We start from the raw sequence: 21,036 nt of genomic DNA, 5'->3' as shown, positions 1-21,036 counted from the left end.
GCAGCCTGGGACAAAGCCAACAGCAAACCTCTACACTCGTGCACGTTTTTGGAAGAATGGTGCTTTTAACACACCACTGACACTGAGGCATTTGACATCCCTAACAAAGCGATGCAAACCCGAAAGCAAAGCATCTTGCCAGCAAGATGGAGGATGGCTCCTCATCTCCCACACAGCCCCTGCGGATGTAGCCACCACCAAGCTGGGATCTGTGATCTCGTCGAAACCTACTGCAGGGCAGGGAACCGTGACCTGTAACATACCGGTACGTGGGCTGCGTCTGGCTATCCCCATACAAGGTACCAGAGGAAAAGCTATGTGAAAGGCAAGGGAGGATATGAGCTTCATCTTGTACCTGAGACACCGGCAGCGGACCAGTTGCCTGCTCTTACAGACAGCTAAAACCACGCAGTAGGAAACTGTATTTTATTTCAACTATGTTTTGTTAATGACTGTTAAGAGTTATTGCCATTAAACAAGAGACACCACATGATGAGCAGAAGATCATGAGGTTTGCTTTATGAATGCCAGGGTCAGCAAACAGCTTTGCAAGTACATGCACCTCAATGAAACGCAACACATTTCCAGAGCCCAGCAACCAGCTGATCCAATGAACCAAGACTTCTCTGCTGCGAGAATCTCAGAGATAATGTGATCACAATTCATTTGACAGCCACAGAATGAAAGAAACCCAAAAACATTCGCATATGACATGCACAAGCTTCTAACACAATAGTTCCGCTCACCACACAGAAGGACATCACACAAAGACTTCTCAATCATTTTTAAAGACAGAAGCAACCACCACCTACACAAACTCATTCAAAACTAATTTGAAGCAATGGAAAGAGCTTTGTTAAGAAATACAAGGGGAAAAATCTTCTTGTGTAGAGGTTTGCAAGTTCAAAGTCTCGCAGGTGACTGGAGAACATATATATTTTTGTGGTGCACTGCTTCCATGCAGATATGAAGTGCGAGGCAAGCAGCGGTATGCTGCTTCTTTTACAGGCATACGATACATCAAGTGTTATGATGAACTTGTATTTGTTTCAAGGGGATAGAAGGAGAACCCCCCCAGCATGGGCATCAGGCATCTGCAAAGCCAAGCCACACTGATTCCTTCTGACACCCAAAGCGATCTATTAATATACCAGAGTAAACCAACTAATAATACCAGGTACCAGGAAACCTGTGGAGTAACTTCCTTCTCCTTCCTTCTCCTCTCCACCACCCAACTTTGCTCAAGAAATCCAACCAGAAACCTCGTGCACAGCAGAGTATCCCACTCTCACCTCTGCCCCTCCAGAATGCTGCATCTGAGCCAAAGGAAACACTGTCACCATACCATCTACGACTTTATTTCCCTGTTTCATGCAAAGTATGTTGCAGAAGAAAAGCTGCAAACCCAGTGACTGATTTCACTGGAAAATAAATCAAGAGTTTAAATTGCAGCTAAAATTGATCAGCCACAGCCTGACCCACCCTTGAGCACAATCAGCCCTCTGCTCTTGCTCATTAACTGAGCCCAAAGTTGTGCTGAAGTATGCATCTTCTTGAGAAAAGCATCCTAACTTCCTTTAGAAGGCACTGGGGTCGATGAACTATGTCTGTCCGTACTTTGTTCCAGTGATTAATAACTGCTAGAAACATGTGAACAAGCTCCTTTTTATGTCACTAACTTCCAGTCACTGATTCTAAATTATTTGTCTCCTCTTCAGCTGTTCCCCAGAACTTGGTATCCTCTCCCCTTCAAATTACTTACACATGCTGCTGAATGTTTACCTGCCTTTTTTGCTAAACTGAAAGTACTATTTTTGCTTGCTGGCTTTTTATTCAGAATTAGTATAGCTTTCTGTGGCGGTTATTTTTTGGCACATTCTTAAATATTGCAGATCATTAACAACCCAGACCGTAGAATCATATCTAAAAAAAATAACCAGCAAAGAGAGGGGAAATTTCCTAGCATTACCACTTCACCTCTTCTCCCTTCCTGCCTTGCCTTCCAAGACCTCTGACATATAAGATGTACATAATATACATTGTTTCCAACGACGAGTGGCAGAGGAGCTCAGGTGACTCCCCAGCAGCGCCGGGGAGGGGGACCACAGAGGCAGGATAACCCCACGACATGGACAAGTGCTCCTTAACATGTCTCACGTACCAGCGATCGCTAGCAAACTGGTTTTTTTAACCCGCAGAGCTGACATCTGCCCTTGGGAGAGTGAAGCCATAAAACACAGCAGGTGGACACCTCTGTGTAAGGTGAACGGAATACAGACCCAGCTAATCCGTTATAAATCTAACCATTCCACAAGAAGTTTAATGATGACCGAGTCTGTGCCCAGTGTAGGGTTGTTAAATGGGAGAGAAAGAAAACAGGAACCAGCTGAAGGCTGTTTATTTCCAGCTCTTGCCTTCTCCAGCTTTGCCTGCGTGTGCTGTCACCTTTGCTGGGAACACCTTCCTCTATGCTGTCACCCGATAGCTGCATCTGACCCGGAGTCACAACTGTTTTGCTAGCCGAGCAAAGGAACGTCTGTTTGTTCTGCATCAAGCAGCTCAGCTTTCTGCCCCAGACACTACAGTTCCAGGCTGGACTGCACACGCTGTCCGAGTGATCCCGTTGTGAGATACGTAAGGAAAACATCTTTGCCAGCAGTGGGTATAGGATGCATCTGCTCAGACACGTGCTTCCTCCTGCAAGAAGGGTGGCCTGATTTTAGGCAAGCGTTTGGCTGCATTACCCACACAGAGACTGCCGCCATCTCGCAGAGGACGCAGAATTTTCTGGACCGCACCCTCTGTAATTCATAAAGCTCTTTCAACAGACCACAGCTGTTAAGCCCTGCCAGACCATCCAAACAGATCCCAAAGAATTCCCCAGGAAAACAAGTATTTGATTACTAATAAATAAGCGAAAGCAAAGCCCCAGCAAACACCTCACAAATTAAAGCACACTGTTGTCATCTCCCTCCCCATTTCTGTAACGCCAGTGAGCAGAAAACACCCCATGAACTTGACTAGTCAGGGATATTTGAAAGAGGAAAGTCCCTCCAGATGCAAGAGAAAGATCAGCTATCTGGCTCCAGTTCAGGACATTTTATTCCAACACTAGAGAGAAATTATTACGGGGATGTTAACTCGCTTGGGTTATCCGGACAGGCTGCCAGCATGAAATAATGCAAAACTTCTGTGCTACTTGATGCTTGTGGAAAGAACTTGCCACCCCCGTACCGTTTCTTATAGCTGGACTACTTCAAAGCAGCCACATTTTAAGGGGAACTGCACTGCTAACATAAGCACTGAATAAGGTACAAATGCCAACCCCTTACATTCTGCCTCAACATATTGCAAGAGCTTCCACTGCAGAAAATTCAAACCTAGCTTTTTTCTCTCCCCACCCCCATTTATTTTGAATATCACCGATCCCTCTCTTTTCTAGAAATCTTTCATACGTCCTGGCTCGCTGAAGAACCACCACTCTGGGGCGTGAATGATAGATATCATTAGTCTTGCATAGCTTAAGGAAATGGCAGCTAAAGTATTTCATGCTGAACATACTTCACAGTTTGAAATAAACCCATAAGGAAAATCTGCCAGAGCACCTCAATTGCCTGTTTATTTTGCAAACTGTAAAACGTAAACCTTGTCCTGAAAGCAGAAGGGGGACTTCCCAGCTCTGTTTTCCACAAATAAGACAAACTCCTTCTGCCATGGGCACCCAGATGCCACCCTGCGAGGCTCTGCTCCCAGCTGCAGACCCTGCCCCGCCTCACAGAGGATGCTCTGGAGGGCTGCGAGGACCGGCCGCGTGACAGCTCGCCTTCCCCCAGCAGCTCCGATGGAGGCAGCCGCAGGACTGCACTGCTGAGGTCAGCAAGAGCCCTTACATGCTACACCTTCTCCTACTGCAACACCTCAAAGCTCGAGGCGATTTTTAAAGTCATTTCACAAAGAGGAAAGTAAGAATAAACCTCACAGAGATACGGTCCCCTCATGCCCTTCCAGAGCCAGTACAACACCCCGGGGCAGTGAGGGGACATTGGATGACCACCGCGAGGTGAAGCACGCTGGGGAACGACAGGTAGAAATGCAACTGTTGGGCTTGGGGTTTAAATCCCCCTGCAGACGGCACAGATGGCCTCCAAAGCGTGGGAGACCCAGGGGCCTGACCTGCTTTCAGCATGGAGCTTTATTTGAGTTCCTCCTGCGTGCAAGTGGGAGCACGCACCCGCCGGGTCACCCAGCTGATCTCCGCCGGCTCCTGCATGGCAGGAGCACGAATCCCACTTCCCTACCGAACCAGCTAACTCTGTGTAGGTGTGAGAAACAAGGAAGTCTGCAGACTCCCCAAAAGAAAAAAAAAAAAAAAAGAAAAAAGTGTAAGATCTTCTTGAGAGACAGAGGAATTAAAGAAAACCATAGCAACAAGTCAGTCCACCTACCCAAACCACCCACCCACCACCAGTTTCATTTGCTGACGCACATCAAAAACAAGCTGGCTCCTACCCGCTCTGGAAGGTGAGCAAGCCCTGAGAGCTCATTAAATTCCCTCCTCAGCTACTCTTGTATGCCTGCAGCTAGTGAGCAAGTGGGATATAAATAGAAGTTATATAACATCGCTTTGTTGATTCCTGTGCTTACCAAAAAAAAAAAAAAAAAAAAAAAAAAAAAGGCAGCATGACCTTGTTTTTCATAGCTTGCCTCTGCCTGCTTGCAGAGAACTTTAATCCTGCTAGGGATCATCTTAAAAGTTTATGTTGGACCTGGATCCCACGGAGAGGAGCAGGGAGAACTAACGATCTATGTGCCTGCTCCTTAGAGGCGCGGGCTGCCAGCTGAATGCCAGGAGGATTGCCACAGCTCTGTGGTACCCAACAGCCACCGACCACACAGGGCTGCCCCGACGGGGGACAGGCGATGCTGCTGCACCCTGCTGTAGCACCTCTCTCTCTTCTCCCCACCTACATTGCTCAATCGCAGAGATGGGCACCTCAAAATCCGAGCACAAAACCTCCCTGTGGGCAAAAAGACTGAAAGGTGCTACAGTAAAGGAACACCAACGGCCCAAATACACTTTCAAACAGTAGTAGCAGCTGCAGCTCAAGTGGGAAGAATACGTGGATCTTACAATCTCACCTCATCCACCCTTTTCTCAATCTCACCCATGCATCTAACTGCCCCAATAAAAATGCAATCATCTCTGCAGGAATGATTCCTCACAGCTCTTGGTGCTCTCCACGCATTATTAGCAGAGCTTGCTCGTTTTTAACGTGGCGGTATCCAACAGCTAAGCGAGGCTGAGGCTTCGGTGTGCTCAATACGTTAAAATACATGTGAAAGAGACAGGGTGCTCCTACGGGCTGGCCATCTTGAGTCTCCTCACGTGCTGTGGATCAACAGCGCATCAGGATGCAGACTTCCTCGGCGCCGAGTTAATTGCTAGTGCAGGTTCTGTGCCTTGTTGGGAAGGTAACTGCACCATGAAGGAGGGTCTGGATTTGCAGTGTGCTTCATTTTGGGGAGTTCTTTCACAAAAGGACAAGATCACTGCCCACAGTGAACGTGATGGTTGATGTAGGTCCTTATCGCATTTACTTTTTTTTTAATGTCACATTCCAAAGTAACATAGTCAGAATGGAAAAAAAAAAAAGATTGTGTATTTTCGCTTGAGAAAAACTCATTAAAATGGTGAAAGACATAGGTGATTACTTAATATGTGCTGACAGCTTGCTGGTTTTGCAAAGTTTCCTGAAGGGGTATTACTGACACTATGTAAAAAAGATATAACATCTTATATCAAAGAATTCTGCCTGTTATAAACAAACAGTAGAAATTTTAAGAGACTTCATCAACTGTCAAAAGTTCAAGTGCTATTTACAAAAGTTTAGCAATCCAAAGATATTCTTGCCTCTGAAGCATTTACCGTCACTTATGATTTTGTGTGCTTGCAGGTTATCTGTGACTTGAAAATTTTGTAAGTAGAAAATCTGGCTTAAAAACTCCAAACCACAAACCCTACAGCACTACTGTGCCACTAAATGTACTTTTTATACCACCAATACTTCTGTAACATTTTGTAAAATTTTCTCCCAATTTTTAAGTGCTGTTGCAGTCACGGAGAAACAGAAACTAAGAGTTTTGGCAATGAAATAGGGCAGGACACATTTAAGCCAACAGGGAAAACGAAGAATAAAGCTGGCTGACTGGCTGGTTCCAGCTATTGCACTGTTGGTCTTTTTAGAGTCACCTACCCTTCCATTTCTGTCACAGCCAAGGCTCCAGCAAGCTGAAGGACACAGAGCTACTGTGCCCAGCCTGAGGGGGACAGGCACAGGCCGCGAGCCCTGTCTCCCTGCCCTGGCTCGCTTGGTTCTGCAGCTCTCCTATGTGCCAGAACACAAATGAAAACCTGAGAGCTCTGGATTCAGTTCCTTTTGTCCATCAATTCTGCAACTATTTAATAACTATCGATCATCTCTGGACAGTCCGAGGCACTGAGCTCAGCAAAGGAGACCGCTGTTCACCACGCTGGAGTCTCCTTACTGGGGGCAACGCAGGAGGAGAGATGATGAAGTTCAAGTCCATGGATGGTGCAAGACAGAGCTGGGGACAGGAGATTTGTGTTGGTCCAGCATTTTACCCAAACCAGTATTTCCTACTAAACCAGACTAATGAAGAGCTCGCTGCTGTGGTTTCTGGCATCTTGCTTGTTCAGAGCCCCCCCGGCACTTCTACAAGGGCTGCAGCCCCTAACCCTAACGAACACTCAAAGGACGACGCACGAAATGCACGGCTCTTTTCTGCAGGCTGAACTGGAGGGCTCTCTCTAGAAGCAACTCGAAGCCACGTGGCTTGCTGTACGGTCACATCTCAAAGGAGCCTCATGCCTACACGGCAAGCACCAAACCTTGGCTCAGCACAGCACTGATTCACTCTGGCCATGACAGAGGCACAACTCTTCAGTCCATCACCACAGGCTCCTTGGTGCTGTCTCACGCTGTGGTAGCCCCTGGTCCTCATCCCATCCTCAGCTGCCGGGGGAAGGAAGGGTGGAGCAGATCCCATCACCATCCTCCATGCAGGAGCAGCCACTCTGCTCAGGTGCCTTTAAAGCTAGGATCAAATCCCACTTCTTTCCTGAAAAACAATCACTTTTTCCTTGGGTGCCAACTCCCATCACCTCACCCCGTGCTTGCAGCCCCCCTCGGGAACTGCTGCGGATGCAGGGGGGAAGGCAGCACCACTGCACTTCCAAGCGGTAGCTCTCCATCACCTCACTTTGGGGTAGCACTTCAAAAATGCCTGAAACGAAACTGATGTCATCAACCTCATTTACCTTCCCTTGCTGAAAATACCAACATGTGCGTGTGGGTAATCTGTCACGCAATCTAACTTTTGAGAAGATCCCTAATTAAACAAGCAGCCCGAAGTCTCCATGGAGAGGCAGTTATGTAAGGGACTTTACTTGCCATTAACTTCCACCGACCAAGGAAAGCTGAAACTCTACGGAGGTGAGGCAGAGTAACGGCGCATATAATTTTTATTTAGCAGATGAGACACCAGCATTGCAGGACAAGTCCTCAGTGATTTCCTCCGCTGTCATTCATTTGCCAGGGTTGCTTTAATGAAGGAAAACTCGCCACGTTGCAGTGTGTGCAAGGAGCAGACCAAGCTTCCACGTCTCTTCCAAAAGAGATGCAGCTCCGTGTGCAGCGTGCCTACGAGCAACAGCACCTGCTGCACAAGCTCTGGCAAAGTGTACCCAAGCCAGCACCCCAGGGGGACGGGTGCCACGTGCTGGCTAGCAGCACCCCAGACGCAGGGCATGCTCACCCCTCACCATTTTGGAGGAGAGCATGGGACCAGCAGGGCATCCCCCTGCCTCGGGCTGCTCCGTGCAGAATTGCTGACGCCAGCTCTCTCTTGGTGGATGCTGAGGGTTATATAAATTAATAAATGGGTTTATGTAATTTTGAGTTCAATGAGCTGCAGCATTTGTCAAGTTAATTTGTTGTCCATTTTTGACCCTGTGGTTCCACCTCCGCTTCTGTCTCCTTACAAATGCGGGCAGGCTTCCCACCAAAAACCAGAGCTCCTGCTGAGCGGGAGCTACAAGCTCACCAGACACAGCTACGATACCTTCATCACCAGCTCTGGTACCAAAGAACCTGACAGTATTTCTAAGTGAATTCAAAACTCTAAAAATAACCCAGAACAGTTTCCATCCGGAGAACTTGAAGCAGGCAAAAGACCTCTCTTTTTCTCCCAGAACAGTTAATTTATCACATCCTCATTCACCCCATAGCAAACCCCAGCGCAGCGTGGGATTCGATGTGCCATACACTCCCTGCCAGCTTAGCCTCCTTCGGAAGGTAAGCCAGGAATCTTTTTTCTTGTCCTGCTTCTCCCCCACATTAATTCTCTTAACAATACAATAAAAACCACTCTTGCCAATTATAATAAGGAACATTTCTAGATTTGCTTTTCTGCTAGAGTTGGCAACCACCTACTTTGCCTAGCCTTAATACTGGCCCTGCATGTATCTAATGAAACAGTAACACCTCTTCCAGTTATCCCTTCTCAACATCATGGAGACCTGCTCTCCCACTGAAGAAGCTCATGGGAGTTACCCAGGAACTCCCATTATTAACCATATTACAATCATCATCTGCAAGTTCCTGTGTGTCAGTACAAACCTTTTGCTTAACTTCAGGCCAAATTCATTTCCCGTGTGAAAACCTGGAGTTAAGAAAACGCCATGCAGGGGTGACACATTCCTGGCTTTGCTGCCAAAAAGCCTTTTTACATAACCTGTCCCTATCCCACCAGTTTCCTAGTCTCAAGGGCCTGTAGGTATAACCAATCTCAGTTCAGTAAAAATTATTCAGACTGAGCACAGGATGAACTTTTTCAGAATACTAGAAATCAAGAGCTGCTAATAACCACCAAAAAAAATTGTGAAATGACGATAAACTCTGCTAGACCTCAAAGACAAAGCTGGCTGATCTGGCTAGGTCAACTTTCACAATGACAAATGTATCTGATGCAAAATGAACACAGTTGTTAGTCCAGAGAGTGAAGATGACTCTTCCACAGGCAGTTACTGGAAATTGCTGCAGAAGTTCAGAAAATTCACTCTGCAGGTTGCAAAGCCCTACCTACCTAATCTGCAATACTTACCAAAAGAACACAGGTTAGAGAAACACCAGGATAAATGACCATGGAAAGTATTGGGTTTGTTTTCATAACTGCATCTAGTTTCCTAAAGCAGACAACCTTTGCAGTGTACTATAACAATGAAATCTTATTAAATAGGAGACCACCACATTGCTGCACCCGGTAAACCTTTACTGTCTGTAGCAAAAGAATGCTTTATAAAACGCATCAGATTTGCAGCCACACAGACTCGCGAGTGCCCCACGCAGCTCTCCTGCAAGGGCAGTGCTCCCCGACAGCTGGGCTGCACCCAGAGCCACCTCTATTTTCTGGGAGAGCAGATCAGCTATTCTTCCTATGTGAAGCAAGAAAAGCTTGCTTATGTGAGTTTACAGATGCAGGACACCAGTTTAACTTGGGACATCACTCAGCAATTCTTCTGGGAGGTACAGACCTGAAATCGTGATTTTACTAAGAGCAAACCTCCACTTTCACTTTGATTCCCCAGCACTGAGCCAGCTGTTGTCCCAGAAGTGAAGCTTTGCGGTTGGTGTTTTTTTCCATTAAAGTTTTACTTACTTGGCTTTCATGACTGAAATACTACTGAAAGGCCAGAGCGCTGAGTACGTGCTGTTCTTGAGTGACACTGCAGTAGTCTCCACAGGCCCCGACTGGGCTAGAGCCAGCACACATAAAGCAAGGCACCAGCATCCTCACTCCCTAGCACCAGATTAACCAAGACAGAGATGAATCAGGGGACATCTTTGTGAACTGATCAACCCTCTTTTTTGCCTTCTGTGATCAGGCCACTGGATTGCTATAGCACAGAACATCTACATCACAACTGCTCCATAGGATATTTTCAATGAAGTCTCCTCTGTGCTTTGCATGCATGAGTTATGAGCTCCTGGGTGTGTCCAAGACCTCAGAGCTTACAGCATTAGCTGTAGGCATCACGTGTCATTTGGTTCCTAAAACATTCCGTATTTAAAAGCAGCCTACACCAGAGCCCCCTCCTCGCCCTTCACTGCTGCATAAAAGCACGTATATGCACCGAGTAACTGCTGGCTGCCCCGAACATTTACTAAAGGTAAAAACCACCGCCAAGCACTTACTTCTGAGTGGAAAAGGGTGGAAAATAATTACTCTGCTTTACAGAAGTAACATCTATAAAGGCAAGAGTGCAACAGAACCTGGCAGGACCGTGAGGCATAGATGTGAAAGCATTATGCCATTTGCTACAAGCATCCTACACCAACAGCCCCTTCCTAACCACATGGTTATTTTACACACTCCCAGCTCCCAGTCATAGATGACAAATGCAAATTAAGGACTCTCCCTTTCTGGTGAAATTTCTTTAGAGATGGATTACAGGTTTCTCTGTTTGTTTTGAGCTAAGGAATCTGCTTCCAACACCGATTTGCACACAGTGGGAAGTGACTTTGCTCAGCCTGTTAGTTCTGGGGTCCAGCACAAGCGAACTCTCTCTCCATGTCAGGCTGGTGCAGAACTTGTTCCTCCTTCCAGCATGACAGTGTAAGGTTACCTGAGGCTCCCTGAGAGCTAGGAAGATGAAAGCTCAGCTTCCTTTACACGAGAGGAGAGCAGGAAATTTGAAGAAGTGCCTCTCCCCAGGGAATGTTAATCCTGCCACTGCAGTTTAAGGTGACATGGGATTTTAAATGCTCAATTCCCAGTCAGTCATTTACAAAGAAGCTTCACTCTAGAGCATATACACAGGGGAAAAAAGAGGGTACCGATTACAGAGAGAGTGAAGGAGCCCAAAACCGTTCTTCCTCTCAAGGGAAGCCTGCACGAACACAAGAGGTGCTGCTGTAGCAATCTAGGACACGTTTTAACCATAATGATCAATCATAACCAGCCAGGATTCAGCCCCCATTACACCTAACGAAGTCTCCCCACATCCTGCTGCACAGAGGATACAGCTGCTCTTCCACACATCTCTGGTCAGGTTTAAGCCAGCCCTTTGCTATGGGATCGAATCCCTTTTCACCAGCTTCCCATCAGATCAGCCACTTAATTCAGCTCACTCCACAGCTGCACGAGCCGTACAAAGAGGGGACAAGCAGAGATAGCCAGGACAGGCCATGCTGGCAACTGCCCACAGCGAGATTAGATTAAGCACAACACTGAGTGCTGCCCTCGGTCTGGTCAAACATCTCTCCCCAGAGCTGCCATGAAGGTCTAGTTAGGAATAACATCATAAACTCTGTCTTCTGGTACTTTGGTTTGCAGGGCATTAACAAAGGACTGTGGAGTGGTTATACGCCACGTACATAAGGTTTTTTTAGTTCTCTTTGGCCAGGCTCTTAGTGTTTTATCTCTAAGTACCTAAATAAGCGTTCCTCATTAGGATGCAGCACAAATGACATCAAATTAAAAGCCTAAATCTGTATAAGTATCAAACATTTGGATGTATCGCTTCTCCAAGTGAAAGGAACAATCTGCAAAATTGACCTTCCCAAACAAATCACTGATTGTTTTGTTCAGACATGTGAAATGCATGGCAGTGGGGTAGGAAGGGGTAACACCCTCTGCAATAGCTATGCATGAAGCCCGTCGACTAGGACTGAAATAGACTGTTTGCAAACAGAACGCATGCAAAGTGAAACGAGTAAGTTTATTACACATTCAGTAATCTTTGTAAGCATGTTTTGCTGCAGTAAGGGTTTTTTTTCCTGTTTGGAAGAATATTGTACAAGCTAGTTGGTGTATTTTTCACTGTAATTGTAATTGTTCATTACAATCCAAACCATGCGCAATTTCCATCTAGGGAAATCAAATCCTTGTTAAAAACACAGAAACGAAGGATAGCAAGGCTGCAGGAGGATGGTGATGGTCTGGAGTTTACCCTATACGGTTCTGTTAAACTCCAGTCTGAAATTATCAGCTAGTTGTAAAAGTCTCAGAGCATGTCGTAGTTGCTTCAACTTACTCATAAAAGCAGTCATGTAAGCTTATGCTACAAAGCTGGTTTTTTATACATTCCTCTATATTGTCCTGGGAAATACCTCAGTTATTAAATGTTTGCATGGGCATTGGGTAAGTTAACTTCTGCACAGTAGACAGTAGTATTTCCCCTAATTACAGATCAAAGATCACGTAGTTATTTCCTCTCCCATCTCCTTAACCACCTCAGGTTTCCCGGATTTCATAAAAACATTTCCCTTCCCGACACGTTTTAGTTAAAAGCTTGAAGTCTGCTATTTCCCTACCTGTATTGTAGTGTTCCCACCTTCCAGAAGGGCAATGGCTAGCAGGATGCTCTCATGGAAGACTCTGTCACTGGTGGCATTCATGATGAGATCTATGACCAGGTTGGATGCACCTTCTTTATCCAGATGACACTGGACATCTGCCAAACTCATCTCACCTCGGCTCATTGAACTCGATCCAGAGCTCCCTCCTATAAAGGTGATCACAAGAAACGGGTTGAGATTCAAACTCAGCCGCCCTGCGGTGAGGACATCTCTCTTCTGGTTTAAATTATTAACCTATTGTGAACGATGCACATGCATTTATTAGCGGTGATGAACTCTGCTCCTAGCATTTCAGCAAGGAAGAGTTTATAACTTAAAGCACATACTGGGCATGCCATAAGATGGGCACTTAATACTGCTTCCATATATGCGTGCCCGTGAGAGGCGGCGTCCCAAAGGAGGACAGCCTGGGCCTTCGGTGGCAGCAGAAGGTGGGGAGAGGGCTGGTGTACTGGAAGGGGGTTCTGGAAAGAGCGTGGATTCAGGGATACAAAGAGAGGCAGAGGCTCTGCAGGACCAGCGAGGGGATGGAGAAAAGGCAAGACAAATTCCAGCGGATGGCAAAGCCAACATTCTAGACAGTGGAAGAGTATGGCAGTAGGCAGCACAACACAAGGACAAGTGAAATACATATCAACTTCAGAAAAAATGGAGGAAATAGGGTTTTTTTTGTGGTTTTGTTGTTGTTGTTGTTTGTCTCTGACCAGGGCTGCTTTCAACAGGATTACCACTATCTTTATCTTGAAGAGGCAACACCCAACTGAATGGTGTTTTGACAAAATGTGCTTGACATTGCTGACTTTTTTTGTTAGCAATAGTCTCAAATTAAATAACCTGCACTTTATAACTGACTGTGAACGAAATTTTTGCTCATCCTACCCTGCAATGTCTCTGTATGCAATTCAATGGTTTTGTTTCAGGTATGGTTAATAATCTGACATACTTATGAGCACATTTCCCAAATATTATGGCAAATATTAAATTGATGAGGTTTTCTAAGTACATTTATTCCAAGCAAAGTCACAAAGTTCAAGACAACCCAAAACAGTCTCTGGAAAGTATAAAAACCTCTGTCTGCTTAATTTTAAAGTACTTTCTCAAAGGAGAAAAGTACACTCTCATCTGCATGGGGAAAAAAGCAGGTGACACTATGAGAGACAGGAGAGTGATGCTCCGCTCAGCCTTAAGTGGAATCCCTCAAGGAGAGTTATAAAACACACTGGAATTTCTAAATCCAGGAGTGACATGCAAGCAGGGCTTCTTCTCCATCCACGTGGATAGTTTGGTTTTTTGGGATTTCACAGAAGTAGTGTGAAGAAAACCATCCCTATTTCACTGCTAAGACAGCAATTTGTCAGGCAGACACAGACAGGCAGCACCTGGCAGGGCAGCCCACAGGAACCCTGAGGAGCAGGAGCACATCCTACCTCCCCACATCCTACCTCCCGCTCCGGCTTTGCCAGCGCCTCCGGCAGACAAGGGGCCGTTGCCGAAGGTGGTGAGGCTCTCGCGCCGTCCGGCCGGTCTCACATTGCCATAGTAACGGTTGACCAAAACTTGCCTGAGTGCCTCACCCTTGATTCAAAGAGGATAACAAAAATCATGATGTGAGCTTAATGAATAAACAAACTACTAATATTCATTAGCAAGGAGACTGCTGTTATCATTAGCCTACTTTGCAGTGAGGGAGGGGTAACAGAAACCCTGGAGATTTGGAAAAATCCACTGAGCATCTCCTGATGTGCTGAGGCAGGCTGGGGCAATGGGGGGTCTCAGGGGGCTTCAAATAAGATTACGGGTTCCCAGCACCAGAACAGCTACTACTCAGTTATTGTGTAAAGCTTTCTAGACAGATTTTATTCTCCAAGGGCTTGGGGTTGTTTTTTTAATTAAGATCTATTGTATCAGTCTTAAATGTAAAAAAGTTGCATCTGTACAGCACCAACACCAAATGAAGAGGAGGACTGGAGAAAGAGCAACATTACAAATGGGTTTCCGAGTGAGCCATTTCACCCACGTTACAGGGACATGCTCTTTTCTGCCCTCCATCAGCAACTGATGCGATCTGACCCTGTCAGCTGCTGAGCAGAAACCTGAGCAAACCCTGCTGCATCCCAGCTCTTTGTTCCCTGCGTCCCTGCTGGCAGCTGCCCGAGCCGCCCGGTCACGCCGGCAGTCAGCGTCCGAGCACATGAGCCCGCGGACACTGTGGGGCACCGGTCCTCAGATAACCCCCGTGTCCCGGGCCCGGGGATAACAGCATCACGTCCCTGCACAGCACGCGCCGCTGCCGTCAGCGGGGACCGGGGAGACCAAGCCACCCCGGGCTGAACGCTAACCTGCGCTCCCTGGAGTCTTTACAGGAATTCCCAGTCATTTGGAGAGCTATACAAAAGCTGGCGGTACTGCCAGCAACGGGCAGACACGCAAACGCCACAGTTGGATTAACAGATTTTTATAAGGTCTTTGTGCAAAAAGGAGAACTGGTGATTATTTTGACTGGGAGCTACGGTTGTGCTAATGGCAGCATGCTGTGGGTACAGCAGTACCACCCTGAGACAGTGTTTGAGAGTGGGGAGGCAGGGGTTCTTCTGGGGATTAAAAAAAAAAAAAAAAAAAGTAAAAAAAAATAAAATTTGATCTAGCCAAGAATAATTTCATGTTAAAAAACTGCCAAGATTAATTGAAGTATCCTGATCGCCATTCACAAAACAAGTGCTTGACACTGATTTTCAGTTGTATTTCAAATGAAATTAGGTGTCTGACTATAGATTTAAAACGTCATTAACCACGAGATTTAGTACGTTAGCTGTCACACAAGTGAAGCTTTACTACTTAAACTTTCACAGGAGGCCTTTAAAACACTAATAAGTAAATGGAACAACATAAATGTGCATTAATTGGCTCATAAGAAACTCCAGCACGCTGCTTTTGGTACAACGCTGGCACTCACAACAGGTAGCTGAGAAAAATCCTTACACCCCAATGCACTGGAAAAACAAAAACCCGTCTGGAAATTAGCAGTCCTTTACAGAATTTCAACCCTCACTTCCCAAGGGAGAAGCCCAACACCTGCCCGCAGCCAGTCCGGGATGACTGCTGTGCCAAGGCTGGGGCTCACCCCAGGGCTCCCACCGTCCACTTCTTGTCACTGCAATTTGGCAGATTAAAAATTGCGCCTGTAGATTATTAGCGTGAAAGCTGCAGCACAGGAGCTGCATTTTATGGAATCAGATGGGGACGGGGGAAGCAGCAGGGAGAAAAGATGTAAAATAAACAGGAAGAGAGCCTTCCAACCAGCTGCTTCCAGAAGGCCCCCAAAAAAAGAAAAAAAGAAAAAAAAGGCAAGTTACTTTGGAAGCAATAGCAGAAGAAGAGAAGCACTTTTCCAAGGGGCATACGCTTCCTATCACCGCCTGGACCAAATAGTGAACATGTAGGAGAGGCATGAGACTCGATTCAAAAGCTCAAGCAAATTCTTATCCTAGAGAAGCTACTTTGACTGACAGCGACATGAGAGTGTTTGGTACATGATGTAGTGTTTTAACCATCTTTCTGCTCTCAGTCTGGCAGGTAAGGCAGCCTACATGACAGAACAAGGCCAAGCCAGACAAAAAAAACCCTTAACTACATCTTCCTTCTACATGTGTACCGATTAGAAAGGCAACTTGATACCCATGTAAGCCTTATGCCAAAGATGAAGTTTCAGTGGAGCTCTCACATTACCTTTCTCCTCTTCTGTTACACTAATTGGCAGTCCTCATATCTACTGGCATTTAAACCCAGTAATTTTTACTGCAAGGATAACAACACACATCCAGCCACAAGAACTGCTGTTCAGTAAACTCCACCTCCTCCTGAATTCAGGAGGATAACTGAAGCTCCTGGAGCCGTCTCAAGACTTTCCCTCTGGCCTGCTGTGGAGCAGAAGGCAACTTCTATTCCACAATTGAAACCGCTGGGGTGAGTGGAGACACCTCAGCAGGGGCTGCTGCTCCGCGGACAGACCTGCAGCACCTCTGCTGGCTACAACAGGAGGCCTGTATCCAAAACAGGACAGAGGACCAGGGAAGACAAGTGTGGACACGTAGTGAGCATCTGCTGTTTCTGGTCTGACAGCGTGCTGACCCGGGGTTTCAGAGGTTTGGCAAAGCGTGTTCACCAGTATTTTGAATCCTAACCGGGAAGAAAAACTTTTGTTTCCTATAAAATTATTCAAACCCACTGTGTTAGTTAACAAGTATATGAGTATGTGATCAAAGTAGAGGGGAGAAAAAAAAAAGTGGTATTTAAGAAATGTTATAATTAATTCAGCTGCAACACTTGGCTCCAGAACAGTTCTTTAACCATCATGTTACTGTTGTACACCACTTTGATGCGTACAGTATGCAAACAAATATCAGATGTTTGGCGGCAGTAAGAAAAATCAAATATGCTACCTAGGAAAAAAAAAAAACCCAACAGCATTCGGTTTCATCTGCATTCACCATCAAGGTGAAGTAACAGTAAGTCGTATACAAACATTACTGTACACATATCAGTAAAGCAGATGCAATACACAAGCTCAGTTTAAGTGATATCAAAAACCTGTTATAATATTTAAAACAGAGAATATTTAATGACATTTAAGAGTGAAGCAGTTGTAAGTTGCTGCTTTTCTGCTCCCAGCTACAAGAGCAGAAGACATTAAGAACTGTATTAATGACACAGATTTTGCAGCTTGGCTGTTTCCAAAGGGGGAGACTTGGCCAAACCAGGCAAGCTCCGCAAGCACTGATCAATCTCCCTTCACAAATGTGTGATCAGCACCAAAGGGGAGTGCTTTGAATGTGTGAATAGACTAGACCAGGCTCAGAGGTTTAATTCCAGGCAGCCAGGCACCTCTCCTTCCATTTAATACAAGAGGAGGTGCTCCAGCAACCCGTTTGGCTGATCGGTTTAGGTTTTCCAAGAGACCAACAGCAAGCAGTTAACCACAGAAGTTTCTTACATGACTTAACGCTTCACTGTTTAAAAGGAAAAAGTAGAGAATTCGGTCTGAACGTGCTTGACAGCTGTACATACCCTTCTATGATCCTCCAGTTGCCTCTGTGGTAGACTTTGATCAAGCTCCTGCTGTGCACGCAGAAATTTCATTTTAAAGCAGAACAACACTAAAGAGACACTAACATCTTTGCACTCATGGAAAATATTAAGGGAAGTCACAGCTGGAAGCAAGGGGGGAGATGAGGAAGATCGACTGACAAGCTATCAAAACAGAACATCTGCCCTCAATTAGCTCTGGCAGTACTTCGCCAGCCTGCTCTGCCACCCTCCACAGACCACCATGGCATGCACGTATGCCAACACATTCTCAGGGATTTAAAGAAAACACACAGTCTGTCTAATTTTACAGTTACCATGCATGCCCGTGCGTACATATACACAAATACACACACACATACAAACACCCCCTCCCACCATACGCACACTTCTGGAGGAAGTGTAGGTACTCATCGTATCTGAGCATGGTCAGTGAAGCTTGTTTGAGACTGCGGAGGGCCTCTGACAAAACCTCTGGGATTTCTGTTCCAGTGCTGTGGGTTTCAGTGGGGTTTCACAGAATAAAGTCCCTTGGAACATGCGTGCTTCCAGATCAAATCTCTCTTATTTCAGAAATTAATTTTCAGGAATGGAACTTCCACTTTGTAAACCCAAAGTACGTTGAGTTTTTGCTGCTTTAAAGCATTCTGAAATTGCGTAGGATGGACCACTACATGCACGGACCCCACCTTAATCCAGAAGCCATCTCCCAAACATCTCAAAGTCATTCTGTGACCACTCAGTTTCAGTTTACATTTACACACTATTCCACAACAACTACAAATACAAAGGTCTAAACCATCACATTTTTTCTCTTCATGATTTCAAAACGTATTTTTAAACCTTATTATTTGTATAGCTCAGAGAATCAACACTGTCCCAGATTTAGACTTCCATGTTCTTTCACCTAGATTTGCACTGATACAGCACCCAGTTGTACAAGCTACCAAAGCCATCTCTGGATGTCCCATTAATTTCAGAAGAATTTGAGATTTCATAAATTCTTATGTGTTCATTTTGGCAAATAACCTGTCTTATGCCAACTGAAATTGGAGTATCTCATAAAGGAAACGTGCCTACATAGCCAATTCACTACAGAGCTAGTAACCTGAGAGATGTGAAGTGACCATTAGCTGTTTCACTGTGGCATTTTAAATGGGACACCCAGTTGCTCTGCGATTATGAGGCTTCCACTAACAACTTGTGACACCTCCCTTTCCTTATCAAAGTTTTTAAGTATGTAAAACAAAGGGAAACCCAAATCCTGTATTAGGAGCCAGAGAACCGAAGTCTCATTTTGCTAATGCAGGGGGATTTGAGAGAAGACTTTTCACAGAACCTCCCTTAAAAGCCTAAGGGAAATGGCTGAAAGCAACAAAGCTTTGAGACTGGTTTACATGGGTTTGCGTTTTGGTTTTGTTTGGGTTTTTTTGTTTGTTTGTTTTTTTTAATATACATTTTCAGACTGTCACACTGATGCTGTATTGGATTAAACCACTTCAACAAATCTACTTATGTTTCACCATCTAACACCACGCAGGAACACACATTTCACAGGTTTGGTTTTGTTGTTGTTTTTTTTTTTTTTTTACCAACAAGACACTCCACCAGGACTACTTAAAAACACCAATATTTGTCTGTTGTACAAATATAGGTGGGTGACACACCTCTACAGAGCTTTCCGTTTCTGCAGGTTGCGGCAGCTAGTTGAAAGTAAAATGCAGAAAAATTAGTCATTCTTCAAGAATCTTTCATCCCAACAGACATCTAGTGGTCAATGCTTAGGGGAAGGGAGCTAGCACAGCACTTGAGCAGAATCATCACAAATCAATTATAGCCATAATTACTGTTTACACCCACCCACCCAGCTCCTAAAACAGCTACATTTTGAAAATTTGGCAGGTATCCTTTGAACATCCCAAACTACTTTGCATGAACACAGAGACACAAGCAAAAAGCTTCAGTCGCAGGTGCACACAGGTCTGCGATGCAGAAATGCACTTTTGGGCAGCCCGCTCGGACCGCGTACCCGGGACCTGCCAGCCGCTGGGGGTGAGGGCAGCGCGCCCATCCCCAGCAGCGAGGAGGAGGAGGAGGAGGAAGCGGGGGCTGCATGGCACAGAAAGGCAGCAGCCTTACACTGTTAATTTAAAAAAAAAAATTGCTTTCAGTGGATTTGCATCTGTAAACATACTTTTCTTGAGATAAAAGATATGTGATACAGCACCATACACAAGCAATGAAGTAAGAGGCTTAACGGTCACAGCTGATCATCACATTGAAACAGATGAAGACAAGCAACTTTTATCTAGTAGAGCTTAGACATACAACAGAGACCTAAACATTCAAATGAAACTGCCTACTTAATCATGGGGAAATTGATTTAGCTTCTCAGGAACAGACACTAAGAAGTAAGACTACAACAACACAGAAATACCAACCGAAGTCAGCCACCACGCGTCCGTGTCTGCCCAGGGGGCACAAGAACCAGACAGACAAATCAAGCATAGGCTGGGGGAGCTGCCGTGGTACTGCAACCTATATCTGCTGCAGCCTAGGAAATGCACAGCCAAGGGAGGGGAAGGGAGGGGAAGGCCACGAAATCCAGAAGTCAGCACACGGAGAGACTGTGCTTCCCAGGAAGGCGGCAGAGGAGCAGGCTCTCCCCATGGCGCTCCGTGGGCAGGGGCTCCTTGGCCAGGAAGGACCCTTCTCCGTTCTTCTCCTAATGGACCTTCATCCTGGCTAGTTCACATGGCCTTTGGTACACCATTTCCTTGCATTGTCAACCACTCTTGGAAACTTCTCAAGCATGCAAACCATTTCTCTCCTGGTCAGTTCGAAGCAGGGAGTATTTAAGCCTGAGGGCCAAAACTGAACAGGAAGAATCTCATCTATGCAGAGGAACACACAGTTCCTGCGCAGCCCGCTTTGTACACCCGTGCTGCGTGTAGCTGGACACTGGAAACGCCGTATTAAGTCATTAGGGAGTCTGGGCACATTGTTCTGATTGCAGACACCGTCTGCACAACTTGCTTCAGAGCACAGCAGAAAATTCCTCCTTTCTGAAGTAGTCAACAGCAGCAAGGAAATTGTGCGTACTCCCCTGTAAGGGAGATTAGGTCCCTTCCTTCCAGGGGAGGGGAGGCTGAAGCTGGCAGGTCAGGTGGACGTGACTGCCACAAGATAATGCACTACACTTCGGATTCCAAATGAAAGCTTCCTTATTCCCGGGCTTTATACCACGACCCCATTTTAATGAAACATACGTGTACATTTCGAGGCTGTAAACCAGCACAGATGAAGAATCAGCATGAAATTGGTTTGATCTTTCCAATTTAATTGGAAGAGAAAAAAGTACATACTCTAACTAGCAAATTCCTGTGCCTTCCCACTGTAGCACAGACAGCATGTTAGAACCAGCCCCAGAAACACATCTGCAAGCAAAAGCTACTGCCCTTGGCAATGCTCGGATGGATCATTCCAAGTAAGCACAGCCTTAAGCAATCTTTCT

The 21,036-nt window shown here is 45.8% G+C and overlaps 1 protein-coding gene across 8 annotated transcripts in view; it reads right to left on the bottom strand.

Moving 5' to 3' along the window:
- Positions 1 to 21,036, bottom strand: part of ITPR1 (inositol 1,4,5-trisphosphate receptor type 1) — a 183,606-nt gene that overhangs the window by 49,521 nt on the left and 113,049 nt on the right. For 3 of the 8 annotated variants that reach the window (XM_055709390.1, XM_055709395.1, XM_055709396.1), the window contains 4 exons: positions 19,190 to 19,225; positions 17,505 to 17,552; positions 13,883 to 14,015; positions 12,396 to 12,586 (listed from right to left, as the gene is read on the bottom strand). In XM_055709390.1, the coding sequence (XP_055565365.1) occupies positions 12,396 to 12,586; positions 13,883 to 14,015; positions 17,505 to 17,552; positions 19,190 to 19,225 (408 nt within the window). Of the gene's footprint in view, positions 1 to 12,395; positions 12,587 to 13,882; positions 14,016 to 17,504; positions 17,556 to 19,189; positions 19,226 to 21,036 lie in introns of all 8 variants that reach the window. The other 5 variants (XM_055709391.1, XM_055709392.1, XM_055709393.1 and 2 more) reach the window with 2 other exon arrangements.

This window comes from Falco cherrug, chromosome 4 (genome assembly GCF_023634085.1).
Source record: "Falco cherrug isolate bFalChe1 chromosome 4, bFalChe1.pri, whole genome shotgun sequence".
In the NCBI taxonomy this organism is placed as follows: domain Eukaryota; kingdom Metazoa; phylum Chordata; class Aves; order Falconiformes; family Falconidae; genus Falco; species Falco cherrug.
This window is presented reverse-complemented; position numbering and strand designations above follow the sequence as displayed.